Below are 21,529 nucleotides of genomic sequence, written 5' to 3'. Positions count from 1 at the left end.
ATACTTTCTTATGCATTGTCCCCATATCACCCCCCCCAATTTCAAATATGTATATATATATATATATATATATATATATATATATATATATATATATATATATATTCAATTTGGGAGAAAGGGGCTAAGGATAAATTTTACTCACAATGATCATATCTGCATATTTGAAATAGGGTTACAGAATTATTATCTTTTTATTACTTTTCCCTGGTCATTTTGTTGCTTTTTTAAACTTTCTTTTTCTTTTTATTTATTTCACTAATTTCCTTGTTTGTTTGTTTGTTTACTAATTTCTTGTTAATTTGGGAAACAATTATATGAAGTTATAATTTATCATATCTGCATATTTAAAATTAGGTTACACAATCATTAGAATTTTAAGCACTTTGCCAAGGCCATTTTCTTTTTTATTTATTTATTTATTTTTTTTATTTTAAGAATTCATTTTACTAATTTTCAGGTAATTATTTTTCTTTTCACTAATTTATTTAATTATTATTATATTTAATTATTGCTTTATTTTTTGGGTCATTTTTTCAGCCAATACTCATTGCCTTCTTCCCATGTTTTTTAAAAGAAATTTGTTTAGGTTTAAAGGGGTTAATTATTGTTAGTGCACTGTTGTATTTCACTTTATTAATATTATTAAGATTATTACGTTGTTAATTCTGTCTGCCTTAGCTCATCTGATAACTCTTGGCCTGCATCCTGTTGCTACAGTTGTGTGCACCGTGTAAAAACAGTCTGGTCCGTCGTGTTTCATTTCCCTGTCAGCCTGTTCTTCACAGTATCAGAATTACACACACTTAGACACACACTCACACATCGAAATTTGTGCCTCCATATCTTAAAGTCCGTATCTTGCTGATAAAGTTGCGCTGGTGTGTGTACGACTTGTGTTTTTCTTGAACGCTGATTCATGTTTTGTGTTTTTCCGTTATTCTGTAGGTCCGGTCCCTCCTATAAGAAAGTGGTGTTTCGGGAGTATGACAAAGACTTCAGACAGGCTAAGACTCATCCCTCCTGGTTAGGTAAACTTCCTCTCAGGTTTCCATGAGGACACACTGTCTGACTGACTGTAATTCCTAAGAAATGCCCCTCCTGTCCCAAAAGGGAACGATACGTACATTACTGGTATTTCTCGGCAGGTTTGCAGAACTATGCAATGATGGAATATAAGTAAATTTACTCAAGTACTGTACTGTACTTTCTTTTCAAGTCACTTTTACTCCACTAAATCTAACAGAGAAATATTGTACTTTTTACTTCACTACATTTATCTGAGAGCTTTAGTTACTTTACACATTAAGGTTTTTGTATAGAAAACATATGGAAGACTTTTTAAAATATGATGCTTTATAATAAATTAAAGTAACAAACAGTTTATTCAAATACAGCTGCAATTATTAGTTGATTAATCAGTCAGTTATTATGTCAGTATTATCTTTGTTCTATATCATTTTGGGTTTGGGTGTAGTTTTGTTTTCTTTTAATCATAATTTTCTTCTTTAAAAATTGCTTTTTTTGCAATGGATAAGGCAACAAGTACTAAGTAATTTTTCACAAATTGTAAGAATTTAGTAGATTTAAAAAAAATATTATATAAAAAACTATATCTATAATTATCATAATTAAATATTTTAAATTATATTATCAAAACTATTATATTTTTAGCATGTTTTCAGGTCATTTTCCCCTCAAAAATTAGTAGAGTCAGAAAAATTTAATTTAAAAAGCAGAAAACTATTAAAGAAACTATATTTATAGTAATGATAAGGAGACATTTAAAATTATGTTGCAAAACTGATTAGTAGTACTTTTACCAGTTCTTTCTTTAATGTTTTTTTTCTACAAATATTATGTAACTTTCTTGTACTTTTTACAAATTCCTTGCTTATTCCTTGATATGTTTTTTTGTTGCACATTGTCTTGAATCGGCTCAGTTTGCTCAGGTTTCAAACGGTTAATTCCTTTCTAGGAAAGTATCAGGAGAATAAGGGAAAAGTGATTTTCAGTATGGGTGAAACTGTGTATTTACATTTGCTGGTCAATAACAGTCAGTGAATCAACAAAAGAAAGACAGAAAGACGGCGATCAGTCAGAATGACTTTACGTTATTTGTCCCTGCGTGTCATCGTGATGAGCCAAAGCTTACGAGTGTTTATTTTAAATAAACCGAAGCGTGTCTTTCTCTGCAGGTTTACTGGGACCCACACTGAGGGCGGAGGAGGGCGAGACCATTGTCGTCACTTTCAGAAACATGGCCTCCAGACCGCACAGCATCCACCCACACGGGGTCGCTTACGGGAAACAGTCGGAGGGTGGGTGCCTGCAGATGAATCTGACAGCTGTGGCAAACGCTGAGACGCCTGCAGCGCTCTGTAATGCCGTCTGTCTGTTAGGGTCACTGCGGGTGCTCAGGGAGTTTCACAACACAACAAACAACCTTGTTTGTCTTTTTCTAAAATATTAACTAGGACGGGCAGATTATCGAAGTAGACGGTACTGAAGTCCAACAGGAAGCAGCGCTGAGTCTCAGGAAATCACTGTCTGCGTCCAGGAGAGAGAAATAACAGGACACTGGACATTAACACTAAGCGCTCTTAACTCAAGTCAGTCAGAGGAAGTCAGAGTGCAGGGGAATTTAAAATAAAAAAAAAAAACAGTGTTCAGGAAACTTTTTATTAAGCTTTTATCATTTTTGGGACCTGAGGAACTTGACTCACACATTTTGTTAGATAAATCAATAATCCACCTGGAGTCTTACTCAGCAATTGGAATTAAAGGGATACGTAGTCACTTTTTAAGCAGCTTTTTATCAAAACAATGTGGGTCATATGTGCAGATGAACAGCATTAAACTTAACTTAAACTTAAACCTCCATCTAACCAGAGTCCAGATATCCCTCCTCCACCCAAAACTCCTCCAAATGACAGAATCTGATGCAGGCAAAATTTTGCTGGCTCTTGGGCTGTTGTTTGAATTACAGATTCTACTTCTGCATCTTAACATTGCCGCCCAGCCATGACACCACCGCGGATACAACGAGTAGCGAAGCGGATCAAGAGACAGACCTGCCCCTCTCTATCTCTCTATCTTAAACTCGGACCAAAATCCAATAAAACGGTAAAACTAAGCAGCGCTGATCGAATGTAAATCAAGTTTATGTTACTGCACTGCCTATTCTTCTGCCTTTTTGTTTTCAGAAAAACATATTTTATTTTATTTTTGTCAATTTTACCTGTCATAGTGAAAAATTCCAAACAGGAAGTGGGCACCATACTTCCTCCTGACGGTCAAAAATTATCTCAAACTGTAAAACTGAGCAGCGCTGATCAAACACAAGATTCTGTGACTATATTTCTCACCGCAAATCTTTTCAGAAACATTGTTTAGCTTTCTGTTTAAGTGTAATACAAGATTGTTTTATTTATTTATTTATTTATTTATTTTTACATTTTTTGGCTTTTAGCTTTTATTATATATACATATATATTTATGATATATATTATCGATAACACTGTGATAGTGAGACACTACATAAAAGCCAGACTAAAAAGATCAGCCGCCATAGTTTCACATGGAAGGAGGTTGATTACGTCCCCCACCGGTGGGAGCGTTTATTGGTCTTGCACGGTGCAATGCATTCTGGATTTTGTAGGTTTTTCCACGTCTTGAGCAAAAGCCTTCTTTTTCTCTGTTTTCTCAATTTCCAAAGTATTTGTGTTTTTCCACCGCAAAGACGGGCCAGTTTTATTAAGAGAAAACTTTTTTTAGCAGCAAAATTCATTTATTTAATTTGACCATTTCCATTTCTTTTTATCCATAATGCACAGAGAGTTTTTGCTGTGAATCAAACTGAACGGTTCGTTTGCTTTTGCAGGAGCCAACTACTTTGACAACACATCACAGAAAGAGAAAGAGGACGACATGGTGCAGCCCAACAGACAACACGTTTATTACTGGGAGGTGACGCCGGATGTTTCTCCGCAGCCAAACGACCCCACCTGCCTCACCTACACCTACATCTCACACATAGATTTTGTGGAGGACTACAACTCCGGCCTCATCGGCGCTCTACTCATCTGCAAGCCTGGTAAAACGCAGTAAAACTGCTTAACATCACAAAATATCAGCTGTTGCTGCATGAAATGGTCATTATTTTTGTATCTCTGCTCTCTGTAGGCAGTCTGGATGAGTCGGGGAAGCAGGCTGCTGTCTACCAGGAGTACGTGTTCCTATTTGGGGTTTTTGATGAGAGGGAGAGTCAGTACAAACCAAAAAGCCATGCCGACCACGTCAAATACACCATCAACGGATACACGATGGGATCGCTGCCTGGTGAGTCTGTTCAGTCATTTTGTCATTTAAGTTAGAGTCAGTCAGTTAAGCGCTCCCCAAAAATGGGTCACCGGTCCATTCTGAATGGACCGCAGGAGACTCACAAACATGTCAGTGTGTGAAAAACTGGCTGGCTGTTTTTTCTTTTTTTTCTGACCCTCCCTAAACATACAGATATTTGTCCTTGAGACTCCCTGAGTAACTCAGAGAAAAACCTTGAAGTGTTCGTCCCACATGATGTATTCAAGGACTGTTGTAAAGTTCAAAACCCAACAATCATCTGTGTTTTTAAAGATACTGGCTGTGATAAATGGTGTCATTTTGGCAATTTTCATTTTGGCCGGCCTGTTGTTTGGAATGCACTTTTTAAAATTTGCCAAAAAAAAAAAAAACTCCCAAAGTTTTTTTTTTTAATACTCAAAATTTTAAAGGGGGAAAAAAACCAAAAATTTAAAAGAAAACACCTTCTTTTTTTCTCCTTCACAGAAAATACCGAAAATTTTAAAAGAAATATAGTAAAAAAAAAAAAAAATACAATAAATAAATAAAATGTATTCGCCATTTTAAAAATGTATTTATTTCATTTTAAAGAAAACATCCCTTCCAAAAAAAATATAATATTTGGTCATTTCTCTTATGTGCGGACCTTGAACTAAAGAAATCTGTGGCTGAAACAGTTGGAAAACCACTGCTTTAATATGTAAACCGAATACTTCCTCCACCACTGTATATACTTATTTGTACAGATTTATAGTGGTAGAGTGATACACGTCACGGTGTGCGTGTGTGCTGTTCTGTCATTGAAAAGTCATCCACCAGATGTCCTACATAAACACTAAAAAGATAAACTGCACAGAGTGACCAGCAGTTTCCTCTTTCCTGTCCAGATGTCAGCATGTGTGCCTACGCCTCCGTCAGCCTGCATCTGCTGGGTATGAGCTCAGAGCCTGAGGTGTTCTCGGTGCACATGAACGGCCAGGTGCTGCAGCACAACGGCCACAAAGTTTCATCAGTGGGCCTGATCAGCGGCTCCACCGCCACCGCCAGCATGGTGGCTCTGCACACGGGCCGCTGGCTGCTCTCCTCTCACACCAACAAACACATAGAGGGTACGTGTGTTTCCGCACTCGTGACAATAATAAATCCATCATCCATCAGAGAAAGATGTTTTTTACTAAATTAACAAGAAAAACTGTTTCTGTCATTGCAGTTGGCATGCACGGTTTTGTGGATGTGATAAAGTGCGACGGCTTCAATGCACCCCGGCGAAGGATGACCATTGAACAAAAACGACACAGCAGTGAGTGGACTTACTACATAGCTGCTGAGGAAGTGACCTGGGACTACGCTCCTAATATGCCAGAACACGTTGACGAGTAAGCAAACTTACAGACGCATTTTAAAGCAAAAAGTGAAGCGGCTCCAGGTTTTGAAGGGTTAAAAACACTGGTACCACACAGTGTTGTAAATTTTGCAATATTTTATGAAAAACATATCAATGTCTCAAAATTAAACAAACTTTTTCTTGTGTAGGGGCTTCAAGATCCAGTACCTGAAACAGTCGTCAACACGTGTAGGTGCGAAGTACAAGAAGGCCGTGTACACGCTGTACAAAAACGAGTCATTCACCGAAAGGATAGAGTCCAAGCAAAGGAAGAGTGAGCTCGGCATCTTAGGCCCAGTCATCAGAGCACAAATCAGAGACGTCATCAAGGTGAGATCAAATTCAATTCAATTAAATTTTATAGCATCACGTCAGCAAAATTATATTTCATGGTGCTTTACACAACGCACTTCATTACTGTCCACAGAAATCAGAGCACATCATATCTAAAGGTTTAGTTTGTGTTTCTGTTAACTTCAATAACAGTCTTGTAGAATCGGGGAACTACATATGTATGAATATGGCTACTGTTTCCACTCATTGCTTACATGTAGACACGATCATATTTAAAGTTATAGACAGTTAAAGGAAATTCAATCATCACTTATATCCAGCTAGAAGTGTGCGGTGGTGTATTTTTCTGCAGCTCTGGGTTTTCTTATTTTCTTTGACAGGTGAAACTTTTACAAACTACTGGACCAATCAGCCTATTTTTTTCTGTGCACATTTATGACTTGATTCATAATTGTTAAAAAAAAACTGTTTTGTACTGTCATGTCATGTCATGTACTGACTGCTGACACCTCAATCATTTTGGCCTTTGTCATGATTCAAAAACTGGCATCCATGGGAAAGTTCGGTCACAATTTGAACCGGAGCATCCACAGATTTATTCCATACCTCATATGTTATGATCAGCTTAAATTAGGCAAAATACAAGATGAATAAATCACCATTGCTGTTGTTAAACATGGTCAGTGAATCAAAGTTTTCCATGGAGACATGCCGAAAAACAGTTTTCTTCAAGAATTTAAGGCAAAACAATGTGGAAACGTAAAAGAAAAATGTGGAAAACATGTGATAATGAAAAATTATGTTAATTCCCACAATAAAGTTTTCTTTTTTTATTCAAAAAGAAAAGAATTCAAGGCAATATGGTAAAACTAACCATTTTAGAAACGGTAATTTTGTGAGTGAAGTATGGAATTTAACTGGTATTTTAAAAAAGTGACTGTGAGCACAGAGCAAATTTACCAATCATGCATCACTCTAAGACTTTCTTTCGGGACTTCAGGTTATCATGAAAAATATTAATCATTGTCCTCCCGTTGCAGATTGTTTTTAAGAACAAGGCATCCCGACCCTACAGCATCTATCCACACGGACTGACAATAGAGAAGTCAGAAGAGGGAGTCAACTACCCGGCAGGAGGTACTAAATCTCTCCTCGCAGTAAAACAGACGGATTGATGTGTTGGTTGGATTATCCACTCTGGATTCATTATTTAAAAAAGGATTACTGTTGTGGTATATCTCAATGTGTCTGCCAGGGAACCAGTCTCATGGTGTTCAGCCAGGTGAGACACACACGTACGTATGGAGGGTGGTCAACGAGGACGAGCCTTTCGACGCAGACTCTCGATGCCTGACACGACTGTACCACAGCGCAGTGGACACACCACGTGACATCGCCTCAGGACTCATAGGACAGATCCTCATCTGCAAGAGTCGCTCCCTCAACATCAGAGGTGTTCAGGTGAAGAAATAAAAAATAAATTACGTTTGTTTTTTGGCGTGTTAGCAGCATGGCGATTATTGATCAGCTGGTGCACCACTTTGGTTCAGACTGAAATATCTTAACTGTTAAATGGATTTTACCCCCTTTAAACCTAAGAAAATTAGCTTAATTTCTTTCAAACATAGAAAGAAGGCAACAAGCAACTCAATTAAAAACAACCCTGAAATTGGCAATGAATCAGTAAAAAGTATAAAATTACCTAAAAATTAGTTGAAAAAAAAACAAAAAAAAGAAACAAAAAAATGAAAAATTGACATGACCTAAAACAGTTGAAGAAAAAGTTATAATAATTCTAAAAAATAATAATTTTAAATATACATCTATGAAAATTGCTAGTTCTCTAGAAACTTGTCCCTAGATTTAAAAAAATAATAATTTTCTAAATCTACTAATTTCTTGAAATTTGCATTACATTTCTTTCCAAGTTGATTTTTGCCTTGTCAAAAGTTGGATGATTGACATTAGTCTAACAAAGGTAGACATCATTACTGCATATGGAAGAGAAAGCTGTTAAAATTAAAAGTCAAAAAGTGACAATTAAAAATGCATTCTTGGTCTGTTTATACAGCTGAAAGCAGACAAGGAGCAGCATGCCATGTTGGCTGTGTTCGATGAAAATAAGAGCTGGTACCTGGATGACAACATTCGCCTATATTGCGACCGATCCAGAGTCAACAAAGCAGACCCGGACTTTTATCAATCTAATGTCATGCACAGTGAGTTTTTGTTAAGAGCTGTTCCTAATAGATATGATATAGTCACTCTTTATCTGCCTGTTAGACAACTAATACTGATGTAAATTTCCTCACAGCAATTAATGGGTATGTGTTTGAGAGCGGGCCACTTCTGGGGTTCTGCAATGGTGAGGTTGCAACATGGCACATGTCCAGCATTGGAGCGCAGGACTACATCCAGACAGCAACCTTCTACGGCCATACGTTTGAGCTGAACGGGCGAACAGAGGACTTCCTCAGCCTCTACCCGATGACTGGAGAGACCATCACTATGAACATGGACAACATTGGTCAGTCACAGCTCTCAAAGACTTTTTTATGTCAAATGATTTTTGAATGTCAAATGATCGTCAGATATTTCATCTGTAGGGACTTAAAGCATACTTCGTAATTTTAAACCGGTTTTGTATCATAACAATGTGGTTAGCATTTGTTAATGAACTATGGTAAACTTCCCCCAGTGAAACTTGGCTCACAGTTTGTTGCTCAAGCGACAGGCTGTACGACAACATTTTTGTACAGCCCACCACATATAGATATATAGAAGTGGATCAAGAGACAGACCCACCACTATCTCTCTTTCTCAAACTTTCAACCAAACTCTAACTCCAGGAAGAGCTGATCAAATGGTCCAACGCGATGCAGTGCATCCTGCTTTTTGTAGGTTTTCTACCTCTTAAGCAAAGTTTTCTGTGGTCCAGTCGCACCAGTTTCAAATGTAGTTGCATCTTCTATTGCATAAACAGCCTAGTTTATTAAAATAACATAAACCAAGCAATTGATTTTCTTCTTTAACTTGAGAAAACATTGTGACAGCAGTATGTCATCATCTCAAAAGTTTGGATATGAAACGCTTGGTTTTTAATGGACAAATTTCTGTGTCTCTCTTGAACCAGGTGTCTGGCTCATGGCTTCTCTGAATTCCCATGAGACAACCAAAGGAGTGCGGGTAAAGTTTCAGGATGTTGAGTGCTTTCGGGACCGCCAGTACGAGTACTCCGACTATTCAGAAGAGAACCCAGAATTTACTTTGTGGAATCCTTTGAGCTTGGACGAACTCAAGAAGAAAGACGAAGTAACACCAGAACCTAAAAAAGGAAAACCAGTGGCGATAGACATTTACACTGAGATGTTTGCAGATGAATTAGGTCTAAGGTCCCTGAAGAACCAATCTTATGTATCAGATGTGGAGCTGCTAGACCTCTCTTTCCTCGACTATGATGCTGATATTGTGCCTGACGGAGAAACGAATATAATCGGTAACTTCCCAGAGACAATGAATGGAAACGAGACATCTGTTGCAAAGCCAAATACACTAAATGACACACATCTGCAAAACAGTAGTATGCCTTCAACTTTTGACAATTCGTCTGCACACAAACCTGAGAATGCAACAATTTCTGGTAGCCCAGATGTATTGATAAAGAATGACAGCATACATTTTGATGCTATGACGTTTCACACAAAGAAAATCATAAACATGGATGATAACCAGACTTCTGTGGGTGGTATCTTGTCAGAGGGCTCTGAGGAAAGACTCACCAGAGGGGATGTGTTCTCGTACTCTGTGCCTCCATCCAATTCCAGCACTAACAATCTCCACAGTGCACCAGAGGGCAATGCCACAACAGGTGAGACTGGAGAGTTTGAGGTGGAGGGCAAAGACAACAAAACCACTGGCAATGACTCTTTGAGCACCACAGCAGAACCGTATCTTCAAGTGAACTCCTCTGAAATTACTCCAACCAATTCCAGCCTTGAAAATGTAACGAATGATTTGCTCATGACCGCGCCAACAGTGAACATCACTGTGAATATGTCCAGATCAAATTCATCAGGGGAGATTAGTTCAGAAAGTATGAAGAATGTCTCAAACCCTCTTGGTGAGTTCAGCAATGCAGCTTCTGCAGTCCCCAATGAGACAACCCTGTCCCTCTCCAGCGATACAGCACAAAAAAATGACTCTGAAAACTACGAAAACAGTGGCACTGAGTCTGTGATCAGCGCAGCAGAGCCAGGGAACGACCTTCAAATGAATTCCTCTGAAACTGTTAGTTTTTCTGCAAATTCCAGCCTTGAAAATGTCACCAAATCCTCATCAAATTCATCAGAGATTAGCTTAGAGAGTAGGACGAATGCCTCAGCTCCTCATAGTGAGTCAAACCAAACATTTTCTGCAACAAGTTTCTCCTATGATACCAACCTCTCCAGCAATGCAGAAAGAAAGATCAGTTCAGAGGAGCTAAGTGCCTCGGATAGCAGTGAGGAAGAAGAAGTGCATATCTACCTCACAGATAAGAATACACAGGTGATTAAAACAACCTCCGTCAAAACGCCAGGCCACAATTGGACTTACGATGGAACACATCAACTGGAACCCGTGGATATTCCTGACTACATGATCAAATATTTAGGGAAAGAAACCCCTCAAACAACGATGCCACCTCCGAAAAAGAAGACCAGGAAAGTGAACTTACGACAGAGGCCGCAGAAGGGCCACGGCATGAAAACAAGGAAAAGAAAAGAGTACAAGCCTCAGGCCAGGAGCGGCCTACCCTTCTCTCCTCGGGGGTTCAATCCAGGCATGACCCCCCGTGGGTCTCGACCGCTTTCACCGCAGCCTGTCTCTGATGAGGAGGAGCTCATTAACATGCCTGTAGTCATCGGTGTGCCCCGCCCTGATTTCAGCGACTACGAGCTGTATATTCCTGGGGACGAACCAGCTCATCTGGGGCCAGATACGATAGATTTGAAAGCAGATGAATATGAGTATGTGACCTACATTGACCCCTACAGCAGCCACGAGGACGTCAAGAATTTCAACCTGGATGACACCACCAAATACTACTTAAAATTCTCAGGCCCGAATGTCAGAACTTATTTCATCGCAGCAGAGGAGGTTCTGTGGGACTATGGCGGCTACGGACATAAGTAAGCTCAGAGATAAGAAAAGCCAACATCTTCTCATCCCAAGTTGTCACATATCCACGCTTTGTCAATGGACTTTCACATTTATCTTGGTATCCTCCTGCTTCAGGAGTTGATGTTTTGAGATGCCACAACCAATGCCAGGATGTAAACAAAAGCATGTAGTTAGAATTAAGCAAAAAAAAAAGCATGTGGCAACCAATGCTGAAATGTCAACAAAAGCATGTGGTTAGGATTATGCAACAAAAGCATGTGGCAACCTATGTCATGATGTCAACAAAAGCATGTGGCAACCTATGTCATGATGTCAACAAAAGCATTTGATTAGGTTTAGACAACAAAAGCCGGCAGTAACCATCACCAGGGTATATCAACAAAAGCACATGGTTAGAATTGGGCAACAAATACACATGGTTAGGTTCAGGCAACAAAAGCATGTGCCAAGCAATGCCAGGATGTCAAGAAAAGCATATGGTTAGAATAAGGCAACACACATACGTGGTTAGATTTAGGCAACAAATCCATGTGGCAACCGACACCAGGGTATATCAACAAAAGCATATGGATAGAATTGGGCAACAAATACACATGGTTACATGGCAGCAAAGCCATGTAGTTAGGTTGAGAAAAGAAACATTATGATTTGGGTCTACATTTATGCCTGCTTGCCAAATAGGGACCTTTCAGCTCTTTTTATTACATAATTACTGGAGGCGTTTCAACCTGTTGCACCCCCACGGCGTATCATATGGCTGTGTTACAAACTGACACCACCCAGTGGTGTATCAAACCACCGGAAAGGCTTTTTGGCATTAGTGTCTGATCCCAAAATCACTGAAAAAGTGGCGTTTTTTTTTTTGAAGACTTTTGGGATGAGAATGGGCTGAAAAAGCATTTGGACATTTGATAAAGCATTACTATTCAGATTTTTTGGAGACAGCAGGTACGTATTCATACACAAAACTGATGTGGTCCTGTTATCGCCACAGGAGACAAGACAAGGTACAACTAAACAGCCGAGAGACTAAGTTCACCAAGGTGGTTTTCCGAGGTTACATGGACAGCAGCTTCAGCACGCCTGACATCCGCGGAGAGATAGACGAGCATCTGGGCATCCTGGGACCTGTCATCAAGGCGGAGGTCGGGCAAAGCATCATGGTAAGATTGTCAGGATGGAAACCTAATGTGTATCCTCTGGGATCTCACATTTTCAAATTTTATTTTTATGTGTAAAAGCTTTACTGTCATCATTAGCTCCAACAAGGAGATTATGTTTTCAGTCCGGTTTGTTTGTCAATAGGATTGCAGAAAAAAACTATGGGCTTTAATTTTACAAACTTGGTGGAAAGATGTAGCATAGGCCAAAAAAAATAACTGGAGCACATCTGAATCACGGGGCATTTGTGAGACATTGTGAGATAGGACACTTGGCCCCAGCCAGCTCTGTCTCCTAGAAATTATGTTTATCTGCAACTAATTGTAAAGTTCAATACATTTTGAGGGAAGGGTAGTGCAGAGAAAATCTTTAAAAAATAATGAGGATATGCTGATAATTTACCTGTCTTAATTTCCATTAAACTCTGCAAGAAATTTAATTCAAGTACTTTCCAAAATGTTTACCTATTCCTTTAAAGCCATGATTAGCCATCCACAGATTGTGTCCTTTTGTCCTGCAGGTGGTGTTTAGGAACAATGCCAAACGTCCGTACTCTTTACACCCGAACGGGGTTACCTACACCAAGCAGACAGAGGGCCTGAACTATGAGGATGGCTCTAAGTACTGGTACAAATATGACAACGAGGTTCAACCCAACACCACATTCACATACATGTGGAAGGTCAGTTCAATGGTTGGGCCATCGCCAGACGAGTCTCAATGCCGGACCTGGGCCTACTATTCAGGCGTTAACCCTGTGAGTAATTTGGACTTTTCAGAGAATTACTGAATAAATGCTTTTTAAAAATAAAAATTCAAGCAACATTATGCACTTTTAATTGATTGTTGACATTGGTGGTTCGGTCCGACTGCCAACCAAAAGTGTCTGATGTGTATGATGATCAGTGAATAACTCAACAATCAAGGTTGCATGATGTTTTACATGTTTCTATGATTCTAGGACGTTTGGATTTTAGCACATGTCCCGGTTTTTAGGACATATCTCTGATTTTAGGATGTAGGATGGAGCTTAACTAGGACCTCTGACGGGGCTGTGATACTGAATGACAGGAGGCCAGGGGCTAGTGGCAGCAGCACCATACATGTTTCTAGGATTTTAGGACATTTCTGCGATTTATAGATGTTTCTTCAATTTTAGGTTATTTCTATGATTTAAGGATGTTTCTTAGATTTTAGGACATTTCTCAGATTTTAAACATTTATATTCATATTCATATTTGGTTTAATAGCTCGATTCAGTGTGTACTTTCCAAAACAATGACAAAAACCCATGACACACTTTTTCTAATTATACTTCTACACATTCTAGTATTTAAGAACAATTTTTGGCTTTAAGGACATTTTTAGAATTTAGGACATTTCAGGACAGGACATTTTAGGATTTTAGAATATTTCCAGGATTTTAGGACATTTCTCTGATTTTAGGATGTTTCTAGTATTTTAAGATGTTACTCTGATTTTAGGACACTTCTAGGATTTTAGGGCGTTTCCAGTAAATAAACAACAGTAACCCAAAGTTGAGTTTCACAGCTTTAAAGCCACTTTGTCCAGATTTTGAGTCACTCACTATAGCAGGCCCTGGTATCACCTTAAAAACATAAATGGGCTGATGGTAACTCTCACTGCACCAATATTCATGAGGATTGTGTCATTTTCTACAAACACAAACTCACAGACAGATGTGTTTGGGTTGCAAGGTGAAATGAATTCCCTTTTAAAAAAAATTACACTGAACTTGGGTATGCTCTCTCTCTCTTTAGGAGCGGGATATCCACTCTGGCCTGATTGGACCTTTGCTGGTGTGTCGAGAAGGAACCCTAAAAGAGGAGATAACAGACACGAGGGAGTTCACACTGCTTTTCATGACCTTCGATGAGTCGCACAGCTGGTACTACGAGAAAAACCACGAGATGATACAGAGGAGGAGCCGAAGGAGATTTATGGACCCCAACTTCAAGGAGAACCTCAAGTTCCACTGTAAGGCATTATGTGCCTCCAACAAGCCTGCTCTTAAAATCTTTTGATCATAATACCAAAAAATTATAGAACATGCTAATTTAAACTCATATAGTGCGTACATGCACTCTTGATAATCTGTCATGGAGTCAACAGCTATTATAGGAAGAAAGCAAAAACGTTTCTTCCACGCTTTTGAGATTTATCTGTTTTAGAAAAATTGCAGTTCCAGAAAAGCACAACAAAAATTGATGATCATGTCCGTGTTTTTCTAAAGCCATCAATGGCATTATATACAGCCTGAAGGGCCTGAGGATGTATACCAACCAGCTGGTGCGCTGGCACCTGATCAACATGGGCTCTCCCAGAGACTTTCAGAGCATCCACTTTCATGGACAGACGTTCCTCCACAAGAAGATCACCAGCTACAGACAGGCCGTCTACCCACTGCTGCCTGGTGAGCAACATAATGTCTGTTTCCTTAACGGACACTTCACCCACAATCAAAAATACATACTTTACCTCTCACCTGTAGTGCTATTTACTGATCGAAATTGTTTGGGTGTGAGTTGCAGACTGTTGGAAAAATCAGATGTAGAGATGTGTGTCTTCTTTCCATATAATGGAACTAGATTGCACCCGGATTGTGGTGCTTTCAGTGCCAAAACAACACTTTAACGACACTGTTTCTTTGCAGAAATCATGACCCAGTAACTCAAGATAATCCACACAACTGCATGCTTTTTTGTACATGCTGATACGGTTAGCAGGTGTAGTTCTTCAGAAATTAAATAGTTCTACTCGGGGTATTGTGATATACCAATATTGATGGTGACCTTGACATTTACAAAATTAGATAAAGATGTCATGTTAATTATACACATCTGCGAATATAGAGTGAATAATCTAGCGCCTAGAAAGAAACTGCTGTTGAGTATTTCAAATGTATCTTCGGGCGCTTTTAGCACCAAAAGCCGATTGCATTCTTGTTTCATTATATTGGAGAGAAGGCAGACATCTCTACAACCGATATCTTCAACACTATCAGCAAAACACTACAAAATAATTTACACTGCTAAAAAGAACCTCCTGCTGCTTTTGCACTTTAGTTTTGATGAGAATTCATAATTTTCTATTTGGACTGACGATACCTCAAAACGTTACTACAGAAAACAGCCACCACCTATGCTTGGGTTTTGACAGCGTAGCAGAGACAAGATGTGTAAACTGAATCTCTGTTTGCAGGGAGCTTTGCTACTCTGGAGATGAATGCATCCAGACCTGGCCTGTGGCAGCTGGAGACAGAAGTTGGTTTTAACCAGAAGAAGGGCATGCAGACCCTCTTTCTGGTTCTGGATAATGGTACAAACAACTCAGCGACCCTGCAGCATTTAGACATAATGTCATGTTGTGTTTTAATATTGAGTCGTTTCTTGTATGTCTCTTTTAAGACTGCTCCCGCCCGCTGGGCTTAGAATCAGGCAGCGTTAAAGACAGCCAGATCACTGCCATCAACACCAGAGGTAAGCATGCCTCCTCCCGTCTGCACCCCTCTGTTTTACACACTATAATCCGACTGCAACCGCAATTCTGAAATTATTAAGTACTGCAATAAAATTCTGTGTCACTGGAGGTATGACAACATTTCCATCTTTGAAGGATACTGGGAGCCCTATCTGGCCAGACTCAACAATGGTGGTAAATACAATGCATGGAGCACCGAGCAGAGCAACAGCTGGATTCAGGTATGTTGTAAACATGCTTATGTGTCTAACTACATTTGTAAATGTGCACCTGCTTTCTATGTGCCTACAATCTGCTACCTGTCGCTCTATGTCGCACAGGCTCCGCCCTCAGGTGGACTTTTTGGATAAAGTCCTTAAATCCTTAAATCATGAGCGTGCATACGACGTTTCTAGGATTTTAGGACATTTCTAAGATTTCAGGACTTTTGGTGGATTTTAGAACATTTCTAGGATATAAGGATATTTCTCAGATTTTAGGACTTTTTTTGAGGATTTTATGGCATTTCTTTGATTTTAGCACATGTCTAGGATTTTAGGACAGAGTATAGAGCAGTTCTATGACTTTAGGACAATTTTTAGGATTTTAGTGCATTTCTCAGAATTTAGGACATTCCTAGGATTTCAGGATGTTTCCAGGATCTGAGGAAATTTCTGAGATTTTAGCCTGTTTCTAGGATTTTCAGGACATTTGTAGGATTTTCGAATATTTCTCTGATTTCAGGACATTTCAAGAATTTCAGAATTTTAGGCTGTTTCTAGGATTTTAGGACATTTATAGGATTTTAAGACATTAGGGGCTTAGCTGGGAGCTCTGTTTAGGGTTGTGGGGATTCTCCACTGGGACTTTTTTTGATAAACAAGCTCTATTTTGAGCTGTTTCATGCATTCTGGCACTCTATGTATACTAAAAGTACAAAAACAATTCCTAGTGTGAATCACTTAACTTTTATTTTGAATTAGAAAATGACTTGGGGACCGCCTTGCAACCTATGGGAGGCCAGATTTGGCTCACAGCCCCTAAATTGAGTATCACTTGTGTAGGATGCCTGGTCTGTATTGGTGCACTTAGGCACATCCTGATTGGCCAGCTACGTTTCTGCTTTTCTCAGAGTGCTGTCGAGGGCTCTGCCTGTGCTAATAGAACCAGGGTTACAATGTCATAACCTTCGTTTTTCCTCTGTTCAGGTGGACTTCCAGCGGCCAGTTGTGATCAGCCAGGTGGCCACTCAAGGAGCGAGGCAGATGTTCTACTCCCACTACGTCGACAAGTACGTGATCTCCTACAGCACTGACCGCAGGAAGTGGATCTTCTACAAGGGCGACAGCAAGGAGCTCAGGAAGGTGGCGAGAGTTTGGTCACCTTTAATCAATGCAAATGGCTACAAACTAAGTAAGAAGTGTGTGATCACTTATTTATCTCCGTCTCGCCCTCTCTCAACAGGTATTCGATGGTAACCGGGAGGCGTACGAGGCAAAGACAAACACCTTCTTTCCTCCTGTAGTTGGGCGGTTCATTAGGCTCCATCCCATCAGCTGGCACAACACGGCAACAGTCCGCATGGAGTTTTACGGCTGTGAGCTTGACGGTAAGATGTTATTGTGTTAGCCTGTTTTTGTTTTTTAACGTTGATTAATCAGGACATCTCCATAGATTAAAATCAAATTTTTAAGCAAGACCTGGTCAAGATATTTTTTTAGAAATGTATGCATGGGATATTTTTTTTTTTTTTTCAAACTTACAAAATATGTAAAATCCACTTTTGTATTCGACTCGGTAGTTTTATGCTGGAGAGTCTCTGAAACCTCATTATTTATTTCACACATCCTTGATTGAGCAGTTTGTTCAGCAGTGATTTTAACAGTACATACAGCGTCAGTCATGGAAAACAATGCATTCCACCAAAAGTTTCTCCAGACTGTTTAAAATTTAGTACGCTCATCCAGTATGAGCTGCAGATTCAGATTGGATGATTTGGTACAAATGTATAACTTAACTCATCAGTTCATTTTTGTAATTTTACCATATTTGCTATGCAGCAGCTCGATGCACTCCAGATTCAGTTTGCTGAATTTGCAAATCTGACCAGGTTTCACTGTGACTGTTTTGGTTATTTTTATGATAAATGTTTTCTCTTTTTATGCCTCCGCACTGGCAATGGCCACAGCCAGAGGTAGTTTTCCGTCTGTACGTCCCATTCTAGTGAACGCGATATCTCAACAACACCTTGAGTGAATCTCTTCAAATTTGGCACAAATGGTCATTTGGATTTAAGGATGAACTGACTAGATTTTAATGGTCGAAGGTCAAAGTCACTGTGACTTTGCGTTTGTCTCATTCTTGTAAACGCGCCATTTCAAAAAGGCTTTGAGAGCATTTCCTCAAACCAACGTCACTCATATTTCGGTGGTCAAAGATGAAGGTCACTGTGACCTCACCGAACACAGAATACATCGACTAACTACGGCAACATTTCACATAAATGTCTAATGAAGGGGAGACATTTGTTCAGATACTGAACTGATGACACTAATCTTTGGTATTAAGTGTGCCTTTAGGAAACTGTGCTGATTGTGTAGATCTTCTGTGCGGCAGCGGAGAAAATGTGTGTGAAACATTTGGACAGACATAAACTGTAACTGCAACTTCACTTGTTCGCATAGTCATTGGGAGTGCAGAAAGTTTACAAATGCTGTGCTGCAGTATGTGCTCCGGTATTGTCATAGTGTTGAGGTTCCAGTAAATGTGACATTTCTAACTTCCTGCCTCAGGCTGCTCGGTGCCTCTGGGGATGGAGAGCAGACTGATAGAAGACCATCGCATCACAGCCAGCTCCACAGCCTACAGCTGGTACTCTGGACCCTGGAGACCCTCGCTTGCACGACTCAACAAACAAGGCACCATAAATGCATGGCAGGCTAAGGTACAAACCCATACACTGACATGACAGGTCAAATATAAGCAACTGTGCAACTATCAGATACGGACGAACAGTATGTGTGTAAATGAAAGGTAGACATACTTAATATAGATTTCTATAACATGCTATCCTTATTATATCCTATTTGTATTATTGGTGTGCTTTTATCCTTATTTATCACTTTTTTTCCCTTTTTGCTCTTGCGTCTTGAGCTGCTGAAACATGCCAATTTCTCCAGTGTGGAATTAATTAACCCCTTTGTACCTGGGTTGACATTAATTGTCTTGTGCTGCATTCTAACACCTTTCACAAGAATTTAAACCTTTGAACCCCATGCAAATTGGTTTGATTTCTTTTTTTAAAACCAGGGGAAAAGACACTGCCTAACTTAGCAAAAAAATATCCTGCAAATTGCAAGAAATTTGTAGATTTAGAAATGTATATTTTAGATGAAAAGCCATGCAAAAATTAATTATTAATAATTAAATTACTTCACATGATTACATTTAATGGACTTTTTTCATGTAATTTCCTTGTTTGGTTTTGACTGTCTGTTTCTTTAAATTATTGTTTATTTTTAAAGTAATTTTTTTTGGACTTTTACTAATTTTAACATCACTTGAACACACAAAACGCTCTCCTTAACACCGTAACACAGTATCTGAGCGAGCAGTATACACACGCCTGCAGCCCTTGACCCCAAACCCTAAAAAGTCTGAATTGTGATGTAAATGGTGCACAACTTTCTTCAGCAATTCATAAATGCATGCACGTCAAAACCTCAATGTCAAAGCATTTAAACTCAAATTCAAAAAAAAGCTTTCTGGCATGACAAACATATCACGAAAGCAAGTGTGAAATAAAAAACAAAAAATGTACTTACCTTCCTCTCTTTTGTGTCGTCTCTTCCACAGCATAGAGACATGAATCAGTGGCTTCAGGTGGAGCTGCCCAAAGTCGAGAAGATCACGGGGATCATCACGCAAGGAGCCAAAGCTCTGGGAACAGAGATGTACGTCATGTCCTACCATCTGCAGTACAGCCACAGCGGGATACACTGGATCAAGTACACAGATGATGAGAACGTCCCTTACAAGGTGAGCTGAGGCGAAATCTTTTTTCACCCAGTTAACAGGTGACCGGAGAGACGTGATCCAAATCAGGGATTCTCAGTTTGCTTTGTTTGGGGGCCACTTTTGCACAATGACAGTCGCAGGAGCCCCATACAGGTTTCCAGGATTTTTTATATATTTTCACGATTTTAGGATGTTTCTAAGATTTTAAGGCATTTCTATGATTTAAGAATATTTCTCGGATTGTAGGACGCTTCTAGGATTTTAGGTTGGTTCTACTATTTTAAGGACATTTCCAGGATTTTAGAATATTTCTTGGATATGAGGACGTTGTGGGATTTTAAGGCCGTTTGCAGGATTTTAGGACATTTCTAGGATTTTGGGACGTTTCTACGGTGTTAGGACATTTCTTGGCTTTTCTAGCATGTTTGGATGTTTCTAGGTTTTGAGGACATTAGGAGCCTAGCTAGGACATCTGTTGATCCTCCACTGGCACTGTTTTGATAAACAAGCTCTATTTGGATGCTGGATCCAGTTTGGTCCACAGGCTGGAACTTGAGTATCACTGTTTTTAACCATCTCTCTCTCTTTCTCATTAAATGCAGACATTTATGGGAAATACAAATAACAACGACCATGTGAAGAACTACATCTACCCTCCTATCTTCTCCCGTTTCATCCGAATCGTCCCCAGAAGCTGGACCAACTCCATCACCATGAGAATAGAGCTGCTGGGCTGCGAATTTGAGTGATGATACCAGTTGCATCATTAGACCTGAGCATCCGAGACTACAGCCCCGAATGTTTTATAAATAGCAGCGGATATATAGTTTAGAGCATATGAATAGGCCTAAGGGACTGTTCTTTATTTATCTGTGGAGGGGGGTGGCTGTTTGTTTTTGTTTGTTTTGTTTTTTTACCCTCCCCAAAGCTACAAGTATCTTTTCCTTGATCGTCCTTGAGTGTGTGTCTGTCCCGAATTATGTGCTCAAGGACTGTCAAAAATGTCAAAATTCAACAGTAATTTCCGTTTTTGCAGTTTCCGGCTGTAATAAATGATGTAAAAAAAAAAAAAAACACCCAAATTTTTGAAGAAAGTATTGCCACATTTTTTTTAATCGCCAAACATCTTTAAAGTAAACAAAAAAAAATCACCAAAAATGTCAAAAGTTTTTTTTTGTGCCAAATGCCAAAAATCTTTGAAGAAATAAAATGCCAAACAGTAATAAATAAATAAAAATGCCAAAAGTTTAAAAAATCATATTAAAAAATGAAGGAAAAAAATTTTAAAAAGAAAAAAGAAAGAAAAAAATGCCAATTTGTTTTTAAAGAAAGCATGCATGTTTTCTCTGTGACGCCCTAGACGAATGCACTTCCACTTCTCATGTACGAAGGAGATTTCACACTAAATCACAGCCTTTGCATGCAGGCAAACATTTATTGCTTGGGCAATTTGTTAAACTCATCCTATGTGCAAAATGCAAAGTGCTTTATTATAAAAATATACGCACAGTTAAAGAGACTTATAATACTCACTGATATGTGGTGTATGTATAATTAATCCTAACCCTTTTGTCAATAGTTGTGTTTTTGAAACACTAGTTTCAACTCCAGTAGAAATGAGAATCAATGAATGTAAATATGTAAGTAGAGATTGTGTAATTTATTTTTCAATAAATATGATCACCGTTCTTA

At 39.1% G+C, this 21,529-nt stretch overlaps 1 protein-coding gene across 1 annotated transcript in view; it reads left to right on the top strand.

Annotated features, from left to right (window-relative positions):
• f5 (coagulation factor V) overlaps positions 1-21,529 on the top strand; it is a 22,011-nt gene extending 482 nt beyond the window's left edge. Inside the window, exons 2-25 of the mRNA XM_042494358.2 lie at positions 949-1,031; positions 2,199-2,321; positions 3,884-4,096; positions 4,186-4,341; positions 5,229-5,450; positions 5,552-5,717; positions 5,875-6,055; positions 7,060-7,156; positions 7,275-7,480; positions 8,091-8,238; positions 8,334-8,546; positions 9,153-11,187; positions 12,174-12,342; positions 12,861-13,097; positions 14,122-14,338; positions 14,595-14,774; positions 15,563-15,679; positions 15,769-15,840; positions 15,977-16,062; positions 17,029-17,184; positions 17,285-17,429; positions 18,613-18,764; positions 19,676-19,858; positions 20,440-21,529. Coding sequence (XP_042350292.2) covers positions 949-1,031; positions 2,199-2,321; positions 3,884-4,096; positions 4,186-4,341; positions 5,229-5,450; positions 5,552-5,717; positions 5,875-6,055; positions 7,060-7,156; positions 7,275-7,480; positions 8,091-8,238; positions 8,334-8,546; positions 9,153-11,187; positions 12,174-12,342; positions 12,861-13,097; positions 14,122-14,338; positions 14,595-14,774; positions 15,563-15,679; positions 15,769-15,840; positions 15,977-16,062; positions 17,029-17,184; positions 17,285-17,429; positions 18,613-18,764; positions 19,676-19,858; positions 20,440-20,586 — 5,704 coding nt within the window. The 3' untranslated portion in view covers positions 20,587-21,529. The remainder of the gene's footprint in view (positions 1-948; positions 1,032-2,198; positions 2,322-3,883; positions 4,097-4,185; positions 4,342-5,228; positions 5,451-5,551; positions 5,718-5,874; positions 6,056-7,059; positions 7,157-7,274; positions 7,481-8,090; positions 8,239-8,333; positions 8,547-9,152; positions 11,188-12,173; positions 12,343-12,860; positions 13,098-14,121; positions 14,339-14,594; positions 14,775-15,562; positions 15,680-15,768; positions 15,841-15,976; positions 16,063-17,028; positions 17,185-17,284; positions 17,430-18,612; positions 18,765-19,675; positions 19,859-20,439) is intronic.

This window comes from Plectropomus leopardus, chromosome 10 (assembly GCF_026936395.1).
Source record: "Plectropomus leopardus strain MGB_pleo_1.0 chromosome 10, ASM2693639v1, whole genome shotgun sequence".
NCBI lineage: Eukaryota > Metazoa > Chordata > Actinopteri > Perciformes > Serranidae > Plectropomus > Plectropomus leopardus.
The sequence above is the reverse complement of the archived record's forward strand: the minus strand, read 5'-3'. Positions and strand labels throughout refer to the sequence as shown.